Source organism: Pezoporus occidentalis, unplaced genomic scaffold (assembly GCF_034315485.1).
Source record: "Pezoporus occidentalis ecotype Australia unplaced genomic scaffold, CSIRO_AGI_Poc_V1 ctg123, whole genome shotgun sequence".
NCBI lineage: Eukaryota > Metazoa > Chordata > Aves > Psittaciformes > Psittacidae > Pezoporus > Pezoporus occidentalis.
In genome coordinates this window covers 254,394-278,276 of record NW_026913027.1, presented here as the reverse complement: position 1 = coordinate 278,276, position 23,883 = coordinate 254,394, and the positions used below count along the sequence as shown (strand labels likewise).

The 23,883-nt window shown below is 36.5% G+C and overlaps 1 protein-coding gene across 3 annotated transcripts in view; it reads right to left on the bottom strand.

Annotated features, from left to right (window-relative positions):
• Positions 1-5,079: 5,079 nt before the first annotated feature.
• Positions 5,080-23,883, bottom strand: part of SMARCA1 (SWI/SNF related, matrix associated, actin dependent regulator of chromatin, subfamily a, member 1) — a 30,301-nt gene continuing 11,497 nt past the window's right edge. For 2 of the 3 annotated variants that reach the window (XM_062607432.1, XM_062607433.1), the window contains 15 exons: positions 23,534-23,643; positions 22,619-22,845; positions 21,945-22,066; positions 21,391-21,543; positions 19,865-19,997; positions 18,713-18,861; positions 17,963-18,082; positions 16,660-16,770; positions 16,347-16,460; positions 13,826-13,948; positions 11,862-11,994; positions 11,343-11,461; positions 10,942-11,154; positions 6,232-6,342; positions 5,080-5,553 (listed from right to left, as the gene is read on the bottom strand). In XM_062607432.1, coding sequence (XP_062463416.1) covers positions 5,482-5,553; positions 6,232-6,342; positions 10,942-11,154; positions 11,343-11,461; positions 11,862-11,994; positions 13,826-13,948; positions 16,347-16,460; positions 16,660-16,770; positions 17,963-18,082; positions 18,713-18,861; positions 19,865-19,997; positions 21,391-21,543; positions 21,945-22,066; positions 22,619-22,845; positions 23,534-23,643 — 2,010 coding nt within the window. In that variant the 3' untranslated portion in view covers positions 5,080-5,481. Of the gene's footprint in view, positions 5,554-6,231; positions 6,343-10,941; positions 11,155-11,342; positions 11,462-11,861; positions 11,995-13,825; positions 13,949-16,346; positions 16,461-16,659; positions 16,771-17,962; positions 18,083-18,712; positions 18,862-19,864; positions 19,998-21,390; positions 21,544-21,944; positions 22,067-22,618; positions 22,846-23,533; positions 23,644-23,883 lie in introns of those variants that run through there. The other variant, XM_062607434.1, reaches the window with a different exon arrangement.

Below are 23,883 nucleotides of genomic sequence, written 5' to 3'. Positions count from 1 at the left end.
GTTGTTTCAGTAATTTGAAATACTCAGTATTCAATGCACTTCTTACCTTCTCCTAAGCAGAAATGACAAAAGGCAAAAAAAACAAAACCAATGAAACAAACCAACTAAAACCACACAACAAAACAAAGCCCACAAAAAACCAAAGCCCTGATAATCAAGGTTATCTAGAAATTCAGAATGCTGTCTTAAAGTGTGATAGCAACAGCTCTAAGGGAAGAGAACTGACAGAAGCCTTAGTGGGCTCCAAACCCTCCCTATGGTCTCCTGACAGAATATCCACCTGTTAAGCCTGAGAAGGAAGACACATAATGCATGCCATTTCCCAAACTGCCCAGTGGAAATGAAGACTTTGTGGCCTTTAGCTGTGTGCCCTAATTAACAAATGAGAAGATAAATTAAGATGACTTTTCAGCCTGTTTGCTTATGGCAAGAAACTGCCGTGTAGAAATAAAAAGGTCTGTTCCCTGAAAAAGGTCTGTAGCCTGACCTTCCCAAAACCACTGAATGCAGACAGTAAGAACATGACAACAAACTCCACAGCTACTGACTGGCTCTGCAGACACACTGTTCCCATTTTTGAACAGAGCATCCTCTCCAGAAGGGTTGGCATCAAATCCACCGTGAAGCGGAACTGCTACCAGCCAATGCCAGGATAAACTGGTGTTCTGGAGCAACACACCATCTTTTTTTATAGGTGGTCATCCTGAGAAAAAAAGTGGAAAACTGAGCATTCCTTTAGGGCGTGCACCTCTCCAAGCCGAATACACAGCACATCTACTAAGGACCAGCAGCTGCAGTGACAAAATTCCTGGTCCCTACCATTTTGTGTCTCCTAGATTTAAGCTCTAAAGTATTTTATTTGTGTACCACACCAGAGGTATGGAATAACACAAAACCAGTAATACACTTTAATACAGGACCAACATACGTTGTACCATACCACACTAAGAGACAACACAAGTGAGGCTGTCACAAAAATACAGCCATTACTAATGTTTTAGATGACAGGAAATTAGGAAGTTTGGAACTGCCACACAGCCTCCCCTGAGGTTCAGCTACCACAGCCTGAAGGTTATGAGAGGTATAAGAGCAACAAAACAAAACCACACTATGGTGAATGGTATCCAAGGGGATGTGCCCATCTGTACCGGAATGATCATTACCAGAAGACGTCAGGTTTGTATTAACTTTTATTGTCATGTATGTACAGCTTAAGAAATAAATCTCAATTTGAAAAAGTTCAGAAGTTATTTTTCAACAGCACAGAATGTAGACATACCTTTGAGGCAGCAAACATTACTCCTATTAAGGCTCTTATGAAAGGATGGATATCATGCAAATGCATTTAAAGAGTACATTACACTTAAAAATATGCAAACCAAGTTCAACTAACTCTTTCAGAAAGAGAACATATCAAACATTATAACTGTGACCCACCAAAGCATTTACATACATGCTTGAAGCTAAGTACACGGACTACATAAATGTAAGTAAAAAGTAACAACCGCCAAGCTACCTTAACCAGATCGGAACTGGAGTCAGTGATCAATCCCTTCCAACATCACAAGTGCCAACATCTGCACCAACCACAACATTTTACATTCACACACACTACTGCCGACTGCAAAATTCCATATGCTTTTTCAACCTGTAAGGCCCACACTTTTTAGCTTCGGCATTAATTTTTGATCACTGAAAGTACTTAATCCTGCCACTGAACCTGGGGAAGAGATATGCACAGAGAGCCCCTGCATCACAGCAGCACACAGCAGGAGCTGCATAACACAAGTTACTTCCATCAGGCATTTAGAAAGCTTCTGATTAATTTCCCTATGCTGCACCTCTTGTTTATGATCTCAAAGAGTGAAAGCTGGATTGTTTTTAAACCATAACTAGCATTAGCACTAAATTAAGCAATGCTAATCTACAAAATTCTTACTTAATATTTTAGTATAGTAATGTTACTTGTGCAAACAGTATCTACAGATGGTCTAATATTAACCAGCAGGGAGAAAGCTTCATTCCTTCTCGTTGTTCTTATAATAAATTGAAATTAAATATAATGAAGATTGTCAGCTGTGTGACTCTGTCATCACTAACATAACCCAAAGGACTGATTATGTGAAAGTGATGAATACGTGAAAAGAGAAAGAACACAACTATTGTGACCTCTCCCAGGATGGAAAGTGCACTGCCTGATGTGTGACAGGTGCTACATTACTTTTTGTTTCTTCAAGCCTCATGCTACCACTGTCCAGTTTTAGTTATCTACTCAAAGGAAAAAATGAATTCTTTTCAAAATGTTTTACCAAGAATTTTGTTTTGGCAACTCCCAGATTGCCTGAAGGCCCAGACTTCCCAGAAGTTTTGCATCACATTCCATTCAGCGCTTACAAATTCCTTACAAAAACTATTCCTCATCTAAGAACATACTGGTTAAAAGTAGGAAGACTGCTTTACCTCAGTCCATCTAATTCTGAGTCACAGCAGCATATCATTTACTGTAGTGACAGGACAAGGGGTAACGGGTTAAAACTTAAACAGGGGAAGTCTAGGTTGGATATAAGGAGGAAATTCTTTCCTGTTAGGGTGGTGAGGCACTGGAATGGGTTGCCCAGGGAGGTTGTGAATGCTCCATCCCTGGCAGTGTTCAAGACCAGGCTGGATGAAGCCTTGGGTGATATGGTTTAGTGTGAGGTGTCCCTGCCCATGGCAGGGGGGTTGGAACTTGATGATCTTAAGGTCCTTTCCAACCCTAACTATTCTATGATTCTATGATTTAGATACTGCTAGGCACATACTGTGTGTGCATGTGCAACCAGGAGAATGAAAAAGGAAAAGAAAGATCCATTTTACTTTAATCCTGACCAGCAGCTGTTAGCAATTTTCTTTAGTTATCACTGTGGGACATGATGGATGGGAAGACCCAATATGCTGAGGAACCAGTATATAGTGTACAAGTGCTCTCAAGGACTGTTGTTCAACAGCACATTCAGTTTAACTAGGAACTACAGACTCGAAGAGATAACAGGTAGTTCCTGGGAGCATCTATCATTCTTCAGAGAAGCTGTCTGATCAAGAGGATAATATCTGGAAGAACAATTGCATGATCTTTTGCTATATAGCTAGTATATCATGTCATTGAATGAGGAAAAGCGTGAACATTAACTCAGGTGGTAACTCAAAGCAATCGGCATAAAAGAACACACTGAGATATTACCATTTTAAGACTTCCCATACACTTACAACACAGAAACTGGATACACAAAAACATGCAAGTCAAACAAAGCTAATTACAATAAACAAAACCAGAATACAGACTTAAACATTAAAATATTCACCTGATGCTAAATAGGAGCAATGGAATAAGGTCTAGACCTACCCATAGAATTCAGTAAAAATTCAACTGGCTATTCCAGCCTTTCTCACCTCTTCTTACTTGTTTTTATAATTCCAGGCTAGAAACTACTGAATGACATGGGAGCCAAAACACAAATATAAATAAGGTATCTTCCTCTATTAATAGCAATGTTCCAGGGATTTGTGATTATATATGTATGTAGCTGCACAGCCTTTTTTCCAACCCATAATTAGATGGGATGTCCTTTTCCCAAAGATAAAAGAGGATGTCAACTACTCCAATACCAAAATTCTATTTGAAAAGTCAGCCTTCTTTTCTGAGCAGACCTATCCCATCTGGGTTGCATACTCATTTAAAAGTATGCATTGACAGCCATCACTAACCTTCTGTCTGAAGGTTGAGCCCCATCATTATTAGATGAAGCTCTCATCAGATGAATCTCAACAGATGAATACTATTTTCTATGCTACAAGACTTCCAAATTAAAGCACAATGAAATAATTAATAACTTGGTCCCCCCAAAAAAGCTCCATTCCAAAATACAAATTCAAATTATTCATCTTTCAAAATGCTCAACCAAGCTACCACACCCATTTGCCCCAAATCTTAAACACAGACTACCTAGAAAGGCTGGGAACTACTTATCAAGCTTACAGAGATTAATCCCATAAAACTTCAAAAGACATTCCAATATATTTTAAGTGGCATAAAAGAATATGGGCAGAACTCTGTCCTAAGATTCAAGAACCTTATACTAGGTTTTGCAATTTACAAATACAGAAGAATGTAGCGAATGCAAAGCATGAAATACCAAGAGTTTAAAAAGGGTTTTTTTTTCCCCATCTCAAAACAACACAAACCACAGAAGGAAGCAAACTCTACTAGAGGAAATTTACAATTAGTCTTCAAGGAAGTACCATGTAAAGCACACTGCATTAATCTAGACTTGACATTATGAGGGCATGTCTCACTGTAGCAAGGTCCATACTAGACACCAGATCAGAGACAGAAGATTAAAGTAAAACATTAGATGTCACAGGCACTGTTCTGCTGATCTGGGAAAGGCAGAGACTCCAAGGTGAGCAGAAACTATAAACCTGCTTAATAAAGGCCATTCTTTGCCTCTTGCAAAGTCAAGAAGTCATACATCCAACACTTTCATCCCTTCATTAAAATAGAAATACTAAAAAGGAGCACACCATAACATATCCCCATTGCTTCTGACTGACATGGTGAATCAAAGGTAAAAGCAGAAAGTTAGCAGAGATAATTAGAGCAACAAAGATCTTTTAGCACAAGCCAGCACAGCTACCAGCCAGAAGATTCTTTTGTTACTTAAAAAATAAGTTGCTAGTTGACTACTTCTGTTCTTTAGGCATAGGAAAGTTCTCATCTAGAGGTCATTCTGAAAAACACCTCACCCTGTACTTCAGCATGTATGAGCCCAATAGAAACCACTGACAAAGAAGAAAAAAAAAAAACCAAGTATTTGCTGGCTTTCCTTCTGAACACTTCAGAGAAAAATGTCAATTTAATGCTGACAGCAAACAAGGATGTCAGTCTAATTAGATTTTTTTGTTCTGTCATGCTCCTGATCCCAAGTACTCCTCTGAAAATAATCTGATCAGTGATGAAGGCACAATTATACAAACCTTAACATTCATTCTAAATGTCGCAATGCAAAACGGGAAGAGAGGGGAGGGAGAACAAAGGTGAAGTATATTTCTCTTCAAATAAGTCAGTTTATTTTCCAACAGCCATATAAATTTAAAATATGAAACAACAATAATACAGCTATAGAATCTAGGTTTTCTTTCAAAGCAGCAGCATATAAAACATATAAAAGCTAAAACCTCAGCACAAGCTTCAGAAAAACAAGGACTGAGTGAATTTTGCCAAAGACATGAAACTCACAAAATACAGTACACAAAAATACTGGAATGCATAAGATATAAAGCTACACATTTTAGGTAAAGAAAGACATTGTAAAGGATACAAATTTTGCAAAAGTAAACTGTGGGATTTGGGGGAGTACCATGATTACAAAGAACTTGGCAATTAATACTTGTAGATGGAGAGAAGAACATGACAGTTTTATGTTTAGCATTCAATTTTCAGGTTCATGACTTCACTTTCTTGGCATCTTTTTTTCCAGAGTTTTCAGTAGCCAAGTCTGCTTTTCTCTTCTGTGACTAGAAAATGGGGAAGGGAAAATTTATAAATTCAATTAAATGGTGGCATTATAAAAAAGACAAATAATTTGACATACTTCACTATTCAAAAGGAAGATGAGTGACTCCCTCCAATGTACTACCTATTTCAGTTCAGCTTGGTAGGATGTAATGGAAGGGGAAACAAAAATCTCAGCTTTAGACACTTAATACCACTTCCCCTTCTATCTTTATGAAATCACTACACGGTCTCAATGGTACAGGTACCACACATACCATGAACTGGATTACAAGATCAGGACCTTGACTTATACACAATTCTGTTCTAAAGATTACAACTCTTTAAAATAAAACCACTTATTTCTTCTTCCAGGAACTACTATATGGGGGAGGAATAATGATCAGATTAAATTAAAGGGAACATATGGTGTAATATGCAGGTAGAAAGAGGCCAGTGCTATGTTTTCTTGAAGAGTATTCCTCTGCTAATTAAATGACTGGGGGGGGGAGGGGGCAAAACCCCCAAAATACTATGAATTGAGAATTACCTACATTAAAAACTAGGACAGTTGTGAACAGACAAATATTTCAGTTTAATGGTTTATACTGAACCAGTCAGTGCCAATTATCTTTTTCCTTTTCTAACAAAATAATTGAACTTCACTCCACTAGAAGTAAAGTAAGTGCTGTTAAACATACTGCTGTAACTTTTGCTCCCCTCTTCTTCTTTTCAGCTCTTTCTTTCTCCTCAATTTCCATGTTTTCTTTTTCTATTAGTGATATGAGAGTATTGCAGCGTCTCTGAAACTCCTACGGAAACAGACAACATCAAATTCTCTAAATAAATTACGCAGATTATCTCATTTACATTAATATCTTCAAAATTCTTCAATTCCATCATATTTGTGTTTCCCAAACACTTTCAATATTCATGTACTAGTAAGATTAGCTTAGTTATTGTTCATCTGTCTTTACCTTAGTGCAACCTTCTTTATAAACAGGGAGAGATATTTACTACAATATCCAAATTCCTGACAAGAAGTTTTCAGGACTGCCTGTATCTTCCAAACTGACACCCTAAGATCTTTCATCTTGTTTAGACAAAGCAAACTGTAGCCTGCCAGCACGCTATGCCAGATTTTAGCAAAAGAAGTCTCCAAGTACATCTTTAAAGCAGAAACAAAAGGGAATTTTTCCTAAAAAAAGGAATCCATCTTAAGGAATACTTTTCTGCAGCACAGACTCGCTTCTTGTGATAAGACACTGTAGAGCTCTAAAAACATAGACAGTCTTTCAATTATGAATTCACTGTCGTACTTTTAAGTCAAATAGCACCCAAAAGGTAGAAGGCCCTAAATGCTCTTAGCACTTCCAAGACTCCCAAGCCACCTGAAACTGATTAAATGTCAAAGGGTCATTTATACATTAAAAAATATTTCAGTATGTTCTATGTACATTGAGAACAGTAATTCCATGGGGTTTCTTTGCAACTCAAAGCAGGAAGCTTTCTTCTCACACAAAAAAGGTAGAAAAATATGCCTTATCTCTATTAAATTCAATGGAGCAATTTTTGAACAACAAGCTATCCTAGAATTATCTAACAGCATAAATCTTAACCTGCAACTGGTCCATTTGCAATGAAGTGAACAGGTGACCTTTTCTGCTCAGGACTTAGTTCCCATTTTCTCAGCATCTGTAACCTGTATATTGCTTCAACCATCATGTAACATGATGGATAATGATGCAGCCTGCAGACTTTCCTGATCCTGAACGTTATGAAACAGTCACGCATATGACTCATCTTTGAGACATTAATACCCTCAAGCTTAATAACCACATTCCTGTAGTTCTGTGGTTTCCACAGATTCCCCTGCAAAGGGTGCTCCACGGCCTTGGATAAACTCTCTGCAATTCAGAATGGACAGAGAGAATCCTGCCACTGCATAAGTATTTCCTACCATGAAAACCAAATTTCTTCAGGGCGTTTTTCTTTACAACTCCCTTGGAAACCTTGCAGTCTGATATGCACCATTTTGCAAAGAGAGTATTATAAGGAGTCATTCCTACCACACACACGCAAAAGTAACCCCATGCTCCCCCGCCATACAGGTTCAATCATAACAATTAGTGTGCTATGCTTGTGACCTGGAAGGTGACAGTCCTGCTGGAGCTAAAATACTTCAGCCAACAAGAATGGCAAACCCCCAAATTCCACCCACACAACAGCTTTTAAGATAAGAAGGCAACAAGTCTGAGAATACTTTTCAGTGCAAGCCATCCCAACACGCATTGAATCCCCAAACAAATGAGAACCTCTAACCCCAACCCCTACACTCTATAGTTGAAGAGATGGTAAGCAGAAGTAGTAGAGAGAGGATTGTCTGTATGTCAGAAGCACTTCACTTAAATTTGCATACACTGAACTCAAAGACTTAGGAACTGTAGGTGAAGACTGATGATAAGCCGTTCCATAATAACAATCAGCTATAACCTTTCTACTATATGAGAAACTGGTTTGTGTTAAATTCAGACAAGCAATTAATCAGAAAGGACTAAGAAATAACCTTGATTCATTTGCCTAAGGCATTAAGAAAAATCGTCCTCCTTCCTGGGGAAAAATACTTGCATAAATACATACATTTATTAAAGTGTACAGGTTCATGGTTAAACAATCCAGATGGAGTACTCCAGAACATCTGCCGTGGACAGAGGATGGGCTCAAAAACAATTTTTCTCTGGAGAATCACAGAAGCAGTTGACAGTAAGATGTGACATGCACACAGGTTTCTTCTACACTTACCATCAGAAAGAATCTGCATGATAAACCCCGCACCGAGCTACTGAAATTTCAATATGGACTGATCCATTCCATTTTATTTCTATAAAAATAGACTTAAGAGTTTAAAATGCTTGGCACCTTTAGAGATGAGATTTTATTTAGTGGGGCCTGATACTTTTCTCTTTAGGATGGAAAGAGATAAAATGTAATTTGCTCACCCTTCATAGCTATAAAGACTAGTATTGCAATAAATAAGATGGGAGCACTGAACCATCAACTTCTGCATGACTGAAGGCAGAGATGCTGACCTGGGAGTGAAAGTAGTCCTAAGCTCTGTCAACAGGCCCGTATATCCCTGTATTTACACAGGAGTCATTTGTCTTACACTGGGTAGAGTTTGCAGAAAGCAAAATGAGAATGTGCATAATTTATGACTTCAGAAAACAGATACATGATTCACTACTGCCGGGATATTTCGCATTCTTCCTGCAAGGCCAGAAATAAAAGAACAATAATGACTAAACCTGAAAAAGCAAACCTCTAGGCCTGGTTAAAAAATTAAAAATATGACCATTTTGGGCACTCTCAATCTCTTTGAAAACTTACATTTTGGGTAAACTATCTGGCTTTGGAATAAATAAATGAAGCAGAATTCTTGTTTTCCAAAGAGAAACATTCAGAAGGAAAAGAAACAGAAACAAGATGGAAGATAAATTAACTAGTTATATGGAACTGAAGAGACATCTAGTGGTTAGTAGAACAAAGTTTTCCCAGAGAGCCTGGTAAGGTCTTTTCAGCATTATTCTGCCATTTCTCCCTTGTTTTATATCAGTTTGACTGAAAATGTGAATTTCAGTATTCTAAGAATTTTTACCCACTTTCACTGAATTTACTATTTATTCCTTTACAAAGATCTGTATTTATACTTGGTTCATTATTCTTGATACCAAGTGACTTTCCAGCACATTTCTGCATAAAAATACCAAACTGGTACAAAAATGGACCCACAGAAATTAATACTTCCACAAATGTCAGGATATTTGAATACATAAAATGCATCAGAGTTTGGCAGTTACAAATTATGAAACCACATGTACCATGACAATACAGGACACTTAAAATTAAATGCACATAGAAAATTATAAGATTACTTTAGCTTGATATTCTCATACCATTCAACTGTGTAACAGCAGAAGAAATGAAATATTAATTAATAGAATTTTAAGAGAAAACGCAGGCCAGAAGTTTCACTACATCCCCAGTGCCTCAATTTCAAAATTAGACACCACAGAACATATCCCTGCACTTTAGCAGTAATTCCCACCTCCTTTAAAGAAGAAAGTTATATAGAATATAAGGATCTACAAGACTTCAATAGAATATTTAACTCTACTCAACCTAACTATACATCAACTACTATTAAATGTAGAGCTACATTTTAATTTCTAGTACCCATTTCTATAGTTTACTTAAATGGATTCCTCCACAGACAATTTAAAAGAAACTTTCTAGCAGACTAAATATTAGAGGTTTCTCTCTTCAAGGACATAATTTAAAAATACAGTATTTCTCCAAACAGACATTTTAGCACGTAAAGCCTGTAATTCTAATTGAGGGCTCACTGCTGTACTATCCAGAAGCACTTTAACTGCTGAAATATCAAGCAGAAATTGTAATGCATAATTACAAGTAGCACTGGGAAAAGAAAATATTCCCACCTGTTAAAATACACATTTTAAATACTTCATGTTTTATTTCTTCCTGGTACCATACCCAGAACTCTGAAAGTACATTTTATAAACAAATCCTGAGGCCAGGAAATGAAAGCAGTAAACAATAAGGCACAAAGGTTCTACAACTGTTACACTGAACTACTAGAAAATCCAGATTTGTGTACGAAGTGGTGTTTAAGTTAAGTGATTGCAGCACTGCATTTAATTTGCTTAGAAGACAACGGGGAGAAACTTTAACAGCTGTATAAGGGACAGTGTGCTCAACTCATTTGTAACAGCCAAGAGCAATGTGGTTTTGTATTAAAGCAGACAGAAAAAAAAAATTAAAACTTGTATTATATTCTCTAAGTATTAACAAAGTCTTCAGGAAAGCATGAAAAATGTTCAAGCACTTACATGTGATAATCTTTATTCACTACTACAAATTGCTTCAATGATTCTTATATGAATCAGTAATTTCCTCATGCTTTTAGAAATTAACCACCAATATTAGAAAAACAGTATAGAATTCAGATGTTTTCAGTCTTTAATATTGTCAAATAATTCTGAAAAGCAGTCATTTTATGAGACACTGACAAAAAATTTAGTTTTACAATAAATGTAACAAGGACATTGGTAAGGATAGTCTAACCTCTGCATCAATCCCTTTGGGTAACATGGGACCTCATCCTGGCAGGTTTCCTGAGCTGTTTGTTTCAGCTGCATTGTTTGCTGTACTAAGGGAAAAGTTTATTTCATTAAAAACTAGAAATGAGAATAAAAAATGAAGTTATTCTTCCAGCACTTGTTTCTTAGACATCAATATTCTGGTACAAATCCAGATTTTATGTGATGGCGTTGTAAAAAATGGAACCAACTACACGATATATTGGCATATTCCATGTAACTGATACCTACCATGGCAGTTCTAGATTTGATAAACCAGTCAAATCTGAACTGAGGAGCATTGCGCACACACTGCCTTAGTTCTTCATACACGTTTTCTTTGTCAAAGCCCATCTTGTGCAACATGCATATTAAAAATCTGTCTTCCTCTTCTGTGTAGTTTTTCCCTTTGTTTGTTCCATACTGAATACGCAACTGATGAAAAGGTGCTTTATACCTTGCAATCTGAACGCAAAACAAAAACGAGGACTATTAAATACACGATATTACATCAAGGACTTGTTACATATTAGCGCAGATTATTGATACGTGGCATATGCTATATAAAATGCTAGAACTCCCATCCCCAACTATTCATTTTCTGAAGGACTTTGGAAGAAGTCAGCTGCAAAACAAAAACCTGCAATGATTACTTTGGCATCGAGAGCTTTCTTGATACTGATCCTCCGCTGAATTCTTGCCTCTCCTCGTTCAATTTGAGCCATAATCCTCTCAATGTCCTGTAGTTCATTACAACGTTCCCAGAAAACAGCTAAAAATGCAAAAGATAATTTGTAAAATGCAATTTTTTTTTTGTGTAAATACAAAAAACAAAGACGCAGTTTGTTTGGTACTAGCTAAAATAGCGTATACTCACAGCATAAAGAAGCATGTTGCCACTATAAGGCAACTTCATGATTCTACAAGACTATGTTGTCAATGTTAATTAACTATGCCAAGTTCTAAATTTTAACTGAGGGATAAAGGCAGCTGAAGATGTGTTTATATGCTGCAAATTCAACCTAACAGAATTTCTTCTGAAAAGAACCATCAGCACTTTAAACTATTATTCTTATACACATCCAAATTCTACATCTTGTAATTTTAAAAGAACATGCAGCAAAATGATGGTGATGGCACGTTAGTAAGAACCATTTCAAAATATCACAAACCTGAATACTCAATGACCTCCTCAGGTGACTTTCCCTCCACCTCACGGGCAATATTGTCTATATCATCACGGCCATATTTCTCATTAGCCTTAATAAACTGGTTAAAGTCTCTCTTATTCCAGTTTGTAAAACCCTGTGAGCAGCAGGAGATCAAGATATTACCAGGTAGAAGGGAAACATTTTGCAAACTTTTTGTCTTATGCATGTACCACTTGCCACAATTGGCAATGCTTCTGCAATGGCACATAATTACGGCGGTTAATGGTCTTTCAGGATTTCCATAAACTTGTACTATCCAGGGTTTATTACTGAATCCTTAATAGTCTAAAAAGTTATTTCTGTGCATGACTCCACATGCATTAGTAAGAACTCTTTAGTCTTCTTTCTTTTTAAACATTTTATGTGGTATTATTCACCAAAGAAACGAGCTCAGTGACAGGTTACTATAATTTTAAGTCACCCTTCAACAGATATAAGCAACAAATGTCTTTGGTGTATAGGGTGCAGCAATGCAAGTGTCATTAGAAGCTCTTAGAGTAGTGCAAGTATCTAAAGCAAGAGCTCCTACTTTGGACATTTACAAACCTTGAACCAGACAAACAGTTGGATGAAAGCATAAGTATGTCAAGAAATGATCTCTAGTCCAAAAAGCTGCATTCAGATGGAAACTCTATAGCACTGTCAAACAGAAGATTTGTTACGTACTGAAGAAATGAATCCAAAACTGAACAACAGTTAAGTGAGATGCAGGGCACAAAAGCATCATCCAAGAATGACACATTACTATTTAAAGACAGGGAAAGGAGATAACATGAAGAACAAGCAAACAAACAAGAAAATCACATGCCTGAACAGTGATTTGTAGTGCATTGAGTTTCTTTCAGCACCGAAATACACCTACAAGGAACTCTGTCAGTTCTCCACCTGAATAGGGTGGAGACGGACTCTTCATTGGGGACTGCAGTGACAGGACAAGGGGTAACGGGTTAAAACTTAAACAGGGGAAGTCTAGGTTGGATATAAGGAGGAAATTCTTTCCTGTTAGGGTGGTGAGGCACTGGAATGGGTTGCCCAGGGAGGTTGTGAATGCTCCATCCCTGGCAGTGTTCAAGACCAGGCTGGATGAGGCCTTGGGTGATATGATTTAGAGTAAGGTGTCCCTGCCCATGGCAGGGGGGTTGGAACTAGATGATCTTAAGGTTCTTTCCAACCCTAACTATTCTATGATTCTATGAATAAGCTCAATCCACAATTAGCATTTTTACAAGAAGTCAACATACACACATACTTCTTTTTAATCATTACCAGCAGTACTGACATGCATATCAGCACCAGCTGAAATACTTCCTCCCCTATAAACAGGTGAAATTAATAGTCAAATAGTGACCTTGCAGATTTCCTCACCAGGTACACTACCCCCAGTCCTTTTTCAGGAAATGTGGCAAATCAGAAAACCCTGTTACTTCGAGACACAGCCTTCTCCTTAACGTTTAGCTTTTAATAAGCTTACTCATCAGGATAACAGTTCAAAAAGCCAAGAAACTAGTATAAAAGGAACATGTCTAACATCCCAACTAGTACAAAATTAATGGATATGACGTGTCTTATGCATCTGTGTAAATAAAGTACATGCTTTAAAGTACAGAGAGGCTTGACCTCTCTGATTAAAACCCTTTTTGATAGAAAACATGCAAGGTAGATACGCATAGGAGAAACCCAGTAAGTGGATCCACTATACAAGTCCTTGCCTCAGAAATGCTGCAGACGTTCAAGGAAATAGTATGTGAATAAGAAACTTGTTCAAGGACAGGAAAGGTCCCTCAAAGCAAAACCAAGCAAAATCATTACATTTCTTCCTTCCGTAGCATCAGTGTAGCTTTCCTGTGCATATTTATCATTATTAATATTTATACTCCATAGTATTAAAAACATAAGATGGAATACTTCAGCTGTTTTTATTTTACCTGTGTAAGAAGCTTTTCTTTCTCTTCAGTTTCCTCAGTATTCAGAGGCATAGACTCATCTATTTTCTTTTGTTCCTCCTTTTGTACCTGAGCTGCATTTGGGAGGTCAGGATTCCTGGGGACCTAAAACCAGGGGATCAATAAGCAATAATGCCGTAACAGTATTAAAGAGACCATGCACTTTTATGTCAACCTTGGTTTACAATTTATAAGCACATTAGATCTGATACCATCCATACCCACTAAGCATTTGTTGTTACAGAATAAAATGGAACAAAACAAAACCAGCACCCCACACTTTGGCTATCCTGAAGAAACCAAACCACCATAAAAGTATTTAGTTACAAAACTGTTCAAAATTGAAAATATCCTCCAAGAGTATCAAATACTGTCATTTATTTATGCTTGCTCCTTCTTGTCTCACAAGTTTCATCTTATTCACCTATAAGTAACAGAAGGGTCCTATTTATTTTTCTTTAAGAAACTTCAGTGAGAAACACTGTATAATACATGTAAACGATATTAAATACTATTAAATATTAAGCACTGATCTGTACAGGTTACCAAATTGTTTTTCCTAGATTCAGACCTAGTTGCTTTAACCCCTCCTGCCAAAAGTAGGACTAGATTTTGTCAAACATATGTTATAATTTTGTTACACCCTGTATCCCCCACTTCTACGCATCATAACTTAGGGAAATTGTGAGCAGCAGAGCCTCACCTAGTGTCAGCCATCACAGCACACTGATTTCAGTATGACTTTTCATTAACTAAGGATCTGCTCTCTTACATCCAACACCTTATAATTTATGACTACAGTGAAATACTAAGTTCTGACAGGTTTACTATAAAGCTACACACACTGCCAAAGGACGGAGCAGAGAGACACCATGTAGACAAGGCCTACCAACATTTTATCTGTCCCTCTCCACACTGGCACCAATTTAGTATTTGTGACCTTTAAACCATGTACTGCAATTCCATGGCACATAGCAGCAAACAAGTCAGAGAGCAGTAACCAGTTAAGATTTTGTAGACCTTAGGTATTTCTGCAGCAAAAGGCAAAGGAAGTTACGAGCTGGTTTTAATATCTGGCTAAGAACTTTCTTGGCTTGCGTGGTTCAAGTTAACCCTGACACATAAAGCTTGGCTTTTACCTATTTGATACCTTCTGATGTTGCTTATGGCAGTCTTCAGTTTTAATAAACTCTCTTCGGATGGAAAGCTATACTTCTGTTTCAAAGCAGAAAAAACTTAATCACATTTATCTCTTCCACCACCACTGAACAGTCATACTAAGTTTTTAAGATAGCAAGTGTTCAGGTTTGACCTATCTAGTCTGACAGATTTCATTAACAGGACTGAAACACCTCTCTCTTTACAGGCACGCTCTCAACATTACCAATTCCCTCAGCCTTATTTGTTGAAGCATTAATTGAATAATTTCTTTCCCTAAGCTAATTACACTTCCTTTAATTCTTATTATCTTAATTCTACTCTGCCATCCACATAAAATTCTTCTTGCTTCAAACTAGATTCCTAAGACAGCTTCTGCTTTTCCTTAAAAATTTATTTTGCTAATATTAATTCTACTCTTTGGCAACACCAGTTTCCTATCTGTTGCTTCATATGACAAGTTTACGTTCTCCAACACATTTTATACGTGACTTCTTGCTGCAATCTGCCATGAAACATGAGGCTTTTCAAACTAAGTTACATGTCTGCAAGTAGGGGATCCATTTGATTTACTCAGCCAATACTGGCACAAGTAATGAAAAGCAACATCAAAACAGAATCTTGTGTTCAGTGCTTGTCCAGTATGTCAGCAGGAAAGCAGAAGAAATTTAGCTAAGGCACAGTAGGAAGAGTAAAATAAGGTAAGTCTGTCGTCTCATTTTCTTTTTACAGTAGTAATACATTCAGACTTCTCCACACTTTCTAACATTTTATCCCAGCAAAATGCAAGGAAAATTGCTGTCACTTTACTTACCTTCATATCAACATAAAGTCAACTCCAATATTACCTTAAGCTACTTCCTGCCTTTCTGCACAAGATATACAAAAGCTCTAACACAAAAGAAAAAAAAAAATCATATCCTGGAAAGCAATCTTGTATTTGCCAAAAATCATTTTTCCCCCTTAGACCTCACCTCACACTTTTGGTTTTGAGAAGAAGTATATGAAGCATCAGAACTGTCACTTTTTTCTACCCTATTTCCTTGCCAGGAACCCACCACAAAACATAAAGCTACACAGATATGAAGTTTTTAATGAAGGAAGGAATTGCAGATTATTTTTTCTGTTCCACTGCAGAAAAGAAACAGGAGAATGGGGGTTTTAAGCTATTTCCTTCACAAAGAGAAGCACATTGCAAAAAATAAGACCAGAATAATACATATTTTTCAGCTGCTGTCTCACTGACTTCATTTAGCTACTGTCAGGGTTGCAGTAAATCCATAAAGAATACAAATACATTTCACTAATTTGAAGAGGGGGAAAAAAAACAAACCAGAAGCATTACCTTATATCCTATAGTCTTACGATAATACAGAATTTCTTTTTCCAGAAGTTCAAATAACCGTGGTGGAAAAAACTGGAAATCCTGAATATTTGGTTGTTTTGGAGGTCGAGGAGCCTTCAAAAATACATTAACAATATATAAGTTTGATTTCTGTGCAATTAAACTGCCAAAATTCAGCAGCATTGGCAACCTATCCCTTTGTAAATACATGCATTTTATTACCAGCACAGGGTGAAGGCTGGGGATGCAACACAGGAGAGAAGAAGAGCAGAAGACCAATATAAAATGCTGTCTATACTTGCCAACTTCTTACCTTTGGGACTTTGGGCTCGCTGACTCGTAGGGCTTCTCTGAAATATGCATCGACTGCATAATTAGCTTTGCGTTCTCGTTTGGGAGGCTCTATCCATTCCATCATGCTTAGCTACATGCAGTATAGAATAAAAAAAGTAAAGTAACTGTATGCTTTCCTAAAGTCACAAAAATAATGACCAATGTGGCACTGCAAAACAGAAACAGATTTTTGCACAGCAAATCTAATCGTTGTGCTCAATTTGGATACTATAACAGCTCAAAAATAAGCCAGCAATTATACCCGATTATAACATGTATTAAAACACATAAAAGACTATACACAAATAAAGCAGTGCAGTGGCATGGATGGGTCCTTTCACAGTATTCTACTTACTTCAGACACCTGAGTAAGGTTACAATTCCATCTACTAAAACATAATGGAAGGACTGGCCACTTGGGCTCTGCATCTGTATCTTGTGATATTAATTATTTGCTGCTTCTTTAAAGAGCACAATGAATAACCTCTACAGAGACTACATAATACTGGCAAAAAACCAACAAGCAACAAAACAACATTAACAGGAAATTAATCTTTACTAAATTACTTGAATAAAGTTACTAAAGTCTATTTCAAGACTATGCTGTGTTCAACTGGCTTCTTGTAATGATATTGTCAATACAAAACCAGAACTTCACATATGCATACGCTCCACTGCGTTCTCATTATGTATTTTATTATTCTAAATGTTTCTTTAAAATTAAGAAGAAACCTGGGTTAGAAGGGCATTCCGTAGTCAACAAATAAAGAGTACATGTACCTGATTTCAAACAAGACCTTAAGGATATCTTGGCTATATGTCTCATACAAAACACACAGGTACAGTGCTGACATTGTGGGACGCTGAATAATATCTCTTTTTGTGGATGATCCTTCCAGAATTAGGTAAATCATTGTACAAACAAGTTCACATTAATGCTTATGACTAAAACCTTTACCACAAAGAAGACTTAAATCCAAGTTCTATATATAAAATCGTCATTAGGCCTGGGCTTTCCCCCCACCCCGTTAGGTGGCAATAAAGTAATACTGACTGCTGCAGTATAGCAGGATGCAACATAGTATTTTTGATGCAGAAAGGATAAAATTTGTGAAGAAAAACAGCAGGGCTGAAAGCTAATTTAACGAAAATTCAGAATATTGATGATTCTGCAGAGCCAAGAGAATTTTTCAGTAGCTCTAACCTTTAGAGCCATAAAATTTCTACTGTGGCCTTCATGCTTGATTCTAACCTCATCTTAAAAGACTTTGGGAAAAAATTACCTTTTGTTTCTCTCTATAATCTTCACCTTCAAAGTTGTATAAACTCATTTCTGTGTCCATAGTGAAATTTCGTAAGGAGCTCTCTCCCATTTTCTGCAATCGTTCATTCATTTCAGCTGTCTAGAAGCACAAGAAGATACTTTCAGGCTCACTCAAGCCAGGCTCTTCTGAAAAAAATCAGCTTGCAGCATTATTAAAACATTCCCAGTGTCTTTTTCCAATTCAAACTTTTCTTTACATTTTTCTTTGAACAAGAGACACCCATGATACTTTTCAATTTTGAACAATCTGACTCCAAGACTTTCCATTAAACTAAATTTATTATGCAGGAATGTAGCCCTACAACTGCAACACTTAACTTTTACATTTAAATTCAATTTATGCCCAACTCTTTGGAACTGAAATGGCAGTTCGTTTTTCCATAGAGCTACCTATTCCCTAATAAAGTTCCATACAGGTTTTGAGTACATTTAGACATGAATTACGTCACTTATTGCTGGCATAAAATTAACATCTTTTTTAAAGACCATGAAACAAACAGCGCCTGAGATGCGGTGCACCCAGTCTGAAATAATTATAACTCACTCATTCTACTCTTCAAAATTTTCATAAGCCATAAAATATTTATGAACAATAAAGTAATAATCGGGCATAAAATATATTTACATAACCAGATTTTGTTTCTATTTTGTGCACATATATATTTAATGTTTGACACCCTTCAAATTCCATATGGAACTGTTCTCTAACCTTCTTTTCACCTCTTTCTAAAATAGTGTTTATATCTTCTTCTGTCAGCTCACTATCTTTGGAAGCAAAAACATGCGTGGCTCCATGCCGGATCATCTGCAGCATTTCATCTTTCGCCAGTTTGTTGGATTGCTGGTCTATGAGCCTTCCTAAAATTAGAAGAAACATATTGAAAGTTACAATACAAGAGTTCGAGCAGGACCATGCAAGCAGTAGAATTTTTTTTTAGTTCACTGGCAAAACAAGAAAGGAAAATCATAAGAACCATACAGGCAAAAAAAATTAATTTCACTTTAGCTGAAAACAGCCAGAAATCAGGAACTTGAGGGGAAATAAATAAAATAAATAAAAACTAAAAATAAAATTAAAAAGCAGAGAGAAAACCCAATGAAACTTTAGATTAAGATGTAACAAAGGATGTTTCATATTCAGATGATCCAAATTTTATGTTTAAGATTTTATTCTTACAAGCTTAGCTGAACTTTTAAAATCAAACCCTTATTTCAAGCTGAAAACTGACAAAGTATTCTGTAGTAACCACTAAGAACTGCTACACTCACTTCACTGATTACAACCCAAATCTGTGCATATTCTTCCCAAAATTCTAGTTTCTGTCCCAAAAAATTCACTTCTTATCTCTTCAACAAACACCAATATTTTGATCAGCATCCTTACAATAGCACATCTTTTTGGAAATACAACCAACCTTCAAAACTCAGCTTGAAAACCTTAAGTTTTTGTGAAACTATTTTTCCAAGAGCTTCTAAACAAACACACACAAAGTAGCTTTTATATTCAATAAATTCAGATGTGGTAAGAAGCATATGTAATTATTTTTAGCTGTCAAACAATATCTTTTTTTTCTTTTTTAGCATATCCCAAGTATCATCTATTCAGCTGTAGTTTGCTTTCCTCATTTAGAGTTTTCGTGTAAGTCTATGCCCATGTTATTTAGGCAAACATTTTTTTTTCAACATTTTCAGCTGAACAAGTGCATAACTTACACATTATAGTTTCTTTAGTTGATTGAGTGTACTGCTATTATACACAAGGCCTGCATTCTCTCACACTGTACATTTGTACAGTTAGTTAACCCATACTTTCAGGGATTGAACAACTGTGTTGCAGACAAACATATATAGCAGTTGATACCTTGTTGTATAACTATAGAGTCCAGCCTCAGTTTTATTTCAGCTCTTTCTACAATCCTCTCTTCAACAGTATTATCAGTGATTAGTCGAAACACCCGTACTGGTTTCTTTTGACCAATACGATGCGCACGATCCTAACAAACATAAATCAATGAGTGTTCAGCAACAAAAACTCACAAGCAATAGACAGTTAGCTTGCAGAAACAGCAGACTGAAACTAGCATAGATTTCTTGGTTCCTTGCTTATTCAAAAGTATATGAAAATGTAAAACCAGTATAGCAATATTTACTTATATCTGGCTATTACACCTTTTAAGTTTAGGTAATTCAATAGCAATAAACACATCTATCTCATTGTAAATGAACATGACTGAACGTCTGTCTAGACTGCAGCTGGGAAAGTGGAAATACAGGAGTACATATACACAAACATCTGCCCTGCTTTCAAACTCCTTCTCCCACTTGACATAAGTATTGAAACTTTTACATCCCTAGCCTGAGCATATGAACTCCATGGGCAAAGTCCATGCAGCCACAGCTTCAATACCGTAGTTGTCCCAAGCTAACTACAGTGAAGCATCAATACACAGTTCATAGAGCTCATGTACAATACACAGCAAATGAAGTCATACAACCAACATGCTATATTTATTTGTAACAAAACTTGTGTTTATTCTCTCTGGAAAACATGAATATGATTTTGTCCTCTTAAATAAAAAAAAGTTAAACTGGCCTTCAAGCTTGTTAGTACGAGGATTTTCTGACTGTCTTTATGACTCATGTCATTAGATCTTTTACTGCTCTGCATAATATTCTTTTCTTCCTGAAAATCCTACTAAAGCTCACAAATCACACTCATCAGTCTCCAGGAAGTCAGTCTAATATTAGTAGCCAACGTGCATATCAAAATTTACTCACAGTAAATACTTGATGTGTTCAAGCTCATTAAAGCAATCAAAAAACCCCCACAACAATAAAACAAATACCCTGACCCCCAATCATGCAAGAATGATCATGTGATATTATTCCACATGAAAAATCATAGACTTGATTTTTTGATATTCAGCACTTGGAAATAGAATTTAGTATGTGTAACCCAAAGACAGTGTGCTGTGTTTTTTTTTCCCCTGGTATCATCACCAAATGATTTTACACTCACGCAGAAACAAGGTGGATTGCAAAAGCAAACGGGAGGAATAAAAAGCTGCATGCTTTTAATTCTTTGCTATTATTAACAGCCCTCTGTTCTTTGTTTACTGTTGTCTCCTGGAAATGCAAAATTAAGAGTAATTCTACAGCTAAATAATATTGATACAGCATTTTGACAAAGTAATCTTACTCAATCATAAAATAAAGACATTTATAGAGAAAAATCTACAGTTTCTTCCGCAATTCTGTTCATGCACTGTTTATTCCATTCCTTAGTTTCCTGGTAGTTAATACAAAATGAACAACAAAAAATCCAAGTTCTGCAGACACACAAGATAGAACAACATTAAATAAATGCATGTTATGGAGTTAACTCACCATGGCCTGCAGATCTACTTGAGGATTCCAATCTGAATCATAGAGAATAACCACATCAGCAGTTGCCAAATTAATTCCAAGGCCTCCAGCTCTGGTACTCAGCATGAAAATGAATTTACTGCTGTTGGGAGCATTAAATGTGTCTATTGCTTCCTAACAAAGATAAATAAATAAATAAAAGATCATTGAAGCATCAGTTTTCAAACAAGCTTCCAATATGCTGGTGGCTTTTCAATGAAATTTCTTGAAGTTTATAGAATTTTCATACCAAAACCAGTTTTCTATAGAAGTAAGAAACTGTAAGTTTGTACAGGTGGAAAAAAAGTCCATTCCAAGTCCACAAAATTACATTTTTCATTTAGCTGAGAAATGAATGAAGCCTACTTTACGGCAGACTTTGGTTAATAGAAACATACCCGTATCAGCCTTCCGAAACTGTAGCATTTTTGTTTTACTTTGAACAATCATGTAGCTACTTACACATATGTAAATAACTTCTCAATAACCTAACACATAAACCAAAGACATTTCTTGTTTATATACAACTTTCTCACCTCTCTTTCTTCATGTGGCGTCTGTCCATCCAGCCGGCAGTACTCGTAGCCACGCCACATGCAATAGTCTTCCAAAATATCCAGTAAGCGAGTCATCTGACTGAAAAGTAGAACTCTGGAACCTGACAGAACACCACAGAAGATTTTATGATTGGTTTTATGTTTCCACATTGATCTTAACACACAGCCTACCATAGAGCGCGAGTAAAAATGTATGTGAAATATTCTGTACTATATCTAACTTACTCAAATCCGTCTTTCTTCCACAGAGTTACTTTACTGGTATTGATTTAACTTCAGGTTATTTGATAATTAATACAGAAGAAAAACACAGCTGAAGAAACAGTAACGCTTAAAACCATGGTAAGATAATTAACTGGCAACTGAAGCACACAAGCTAATCCTCTCATCAGAAATTTTCTTGAAGACAGCAAAAGCGAGGCTCTGCTCTTCCTTTCCTACTGCTTCTCCATGTTTTTAGTCTTCCTCATCATTCCTGTAAGATCTCTTTCCTTCCATCTGTTCAGATGTACAGAAAAACGATTATCACCTTGAACTTCACTGACAGTAATGAATATATGCCCTGGAGTCCAAACAAGAATAAGTCTGTGTTTAAAAGGTAGTTTTACTTACAACGAACATTCAGGTCACTGCTGTTCATAAATGGTACTCACCTTGCTCTCTGAGTTTTGCCAGCAGTTTATCCAGAACTAACATTTTACCACTGTTAGTGATGAGATGTGTGTCAGTGGTGTAAGGAGGGCCCGGCTCAGCACCATCAAATAGGTAAGGATGGTTACAGCATTTCCGCAGCTGCATCAGAATATTCAGCAGACGCATCTTATCCATTTTCCCAGCTGAATTCAGGATATCAATGTCTTTCATCAGGATCCTTGTATACCTGAAGTTTTACAGGCAATTTTGAACAACTCTCAGTTTGTATTTGGTATTTAAAAACATGAATAAAACCCTGCAATAACTCAGTTACTTATTTCTGGATGTGGGAGTTTCACTTATAATAATGAACTATACTATTATGAAACTTGGTGAAAATGTCTGACCAATAATAAGGATTTATAAATCCATATACATGAAAGACAATTTGTCTGTGAATGACAATGGCCTGTCATTTACTATGTTATCTTACACTTCCATTGTAGGACTACAAAGTAGATTAAACATATCATTTGACTGAAGCTGCTAAATTGACCTGGCTCCTTTTCTCACATCTCTTCTGGGTTTGTGGCTCCTCAAGATTTTATTTTAATTTCAACTCAGACTTTTACTGGTGCATACATACTTGGAACAATGGAGGAAAACTTAGTAGGCACATGTTCTTTCAAATTAAATTAAGGAAGGAAAAGAAGTTTCTGCTTTCTTCCTCCCAACCCCTTTCATTACCCTTCCTGAGCTCTTCGTAACTCGTGCATCTTTAAAAAGAAGCCCCAAAGACACCTATAAATAGACTTCTCCATCTGACTGTCTTAACATGCAACTAAAAGGAGAAAAAAAAACAAGAAGTCAGTGTCAAGAGCTGTAGTGTTCTTTCACAGAAAACAATCTTACTTTGCAGGATGTAAAGAACTTACCATTCCCTCTGCATTTTGCTGAGCCCAAGATAAATTTTTACTTCCTTCTTTGGAGGCAAACTCTTTTCTACTTCAGCTTTTATGCGACGTAATAAAAATGGCTTCAAAACCTACATAAATTAAGAGGTTTTCCAAAGATAAATTTACAAAAGTGATTGCCTCAAATACAAAATCAACAGATTCAGTTATCTGATATTTATTCAGAACTATCAGCAACTCTTGTCATGGTGACTCCTTCAGGAAAATTCTGCTGAATTCTGCAAAATAAAGCTGTTCACTAATAGGCTAAGCTCACACATAAGTAACACTACATAATGAGTGCCATATTCATTCTAAGAAAGGGCCAAACC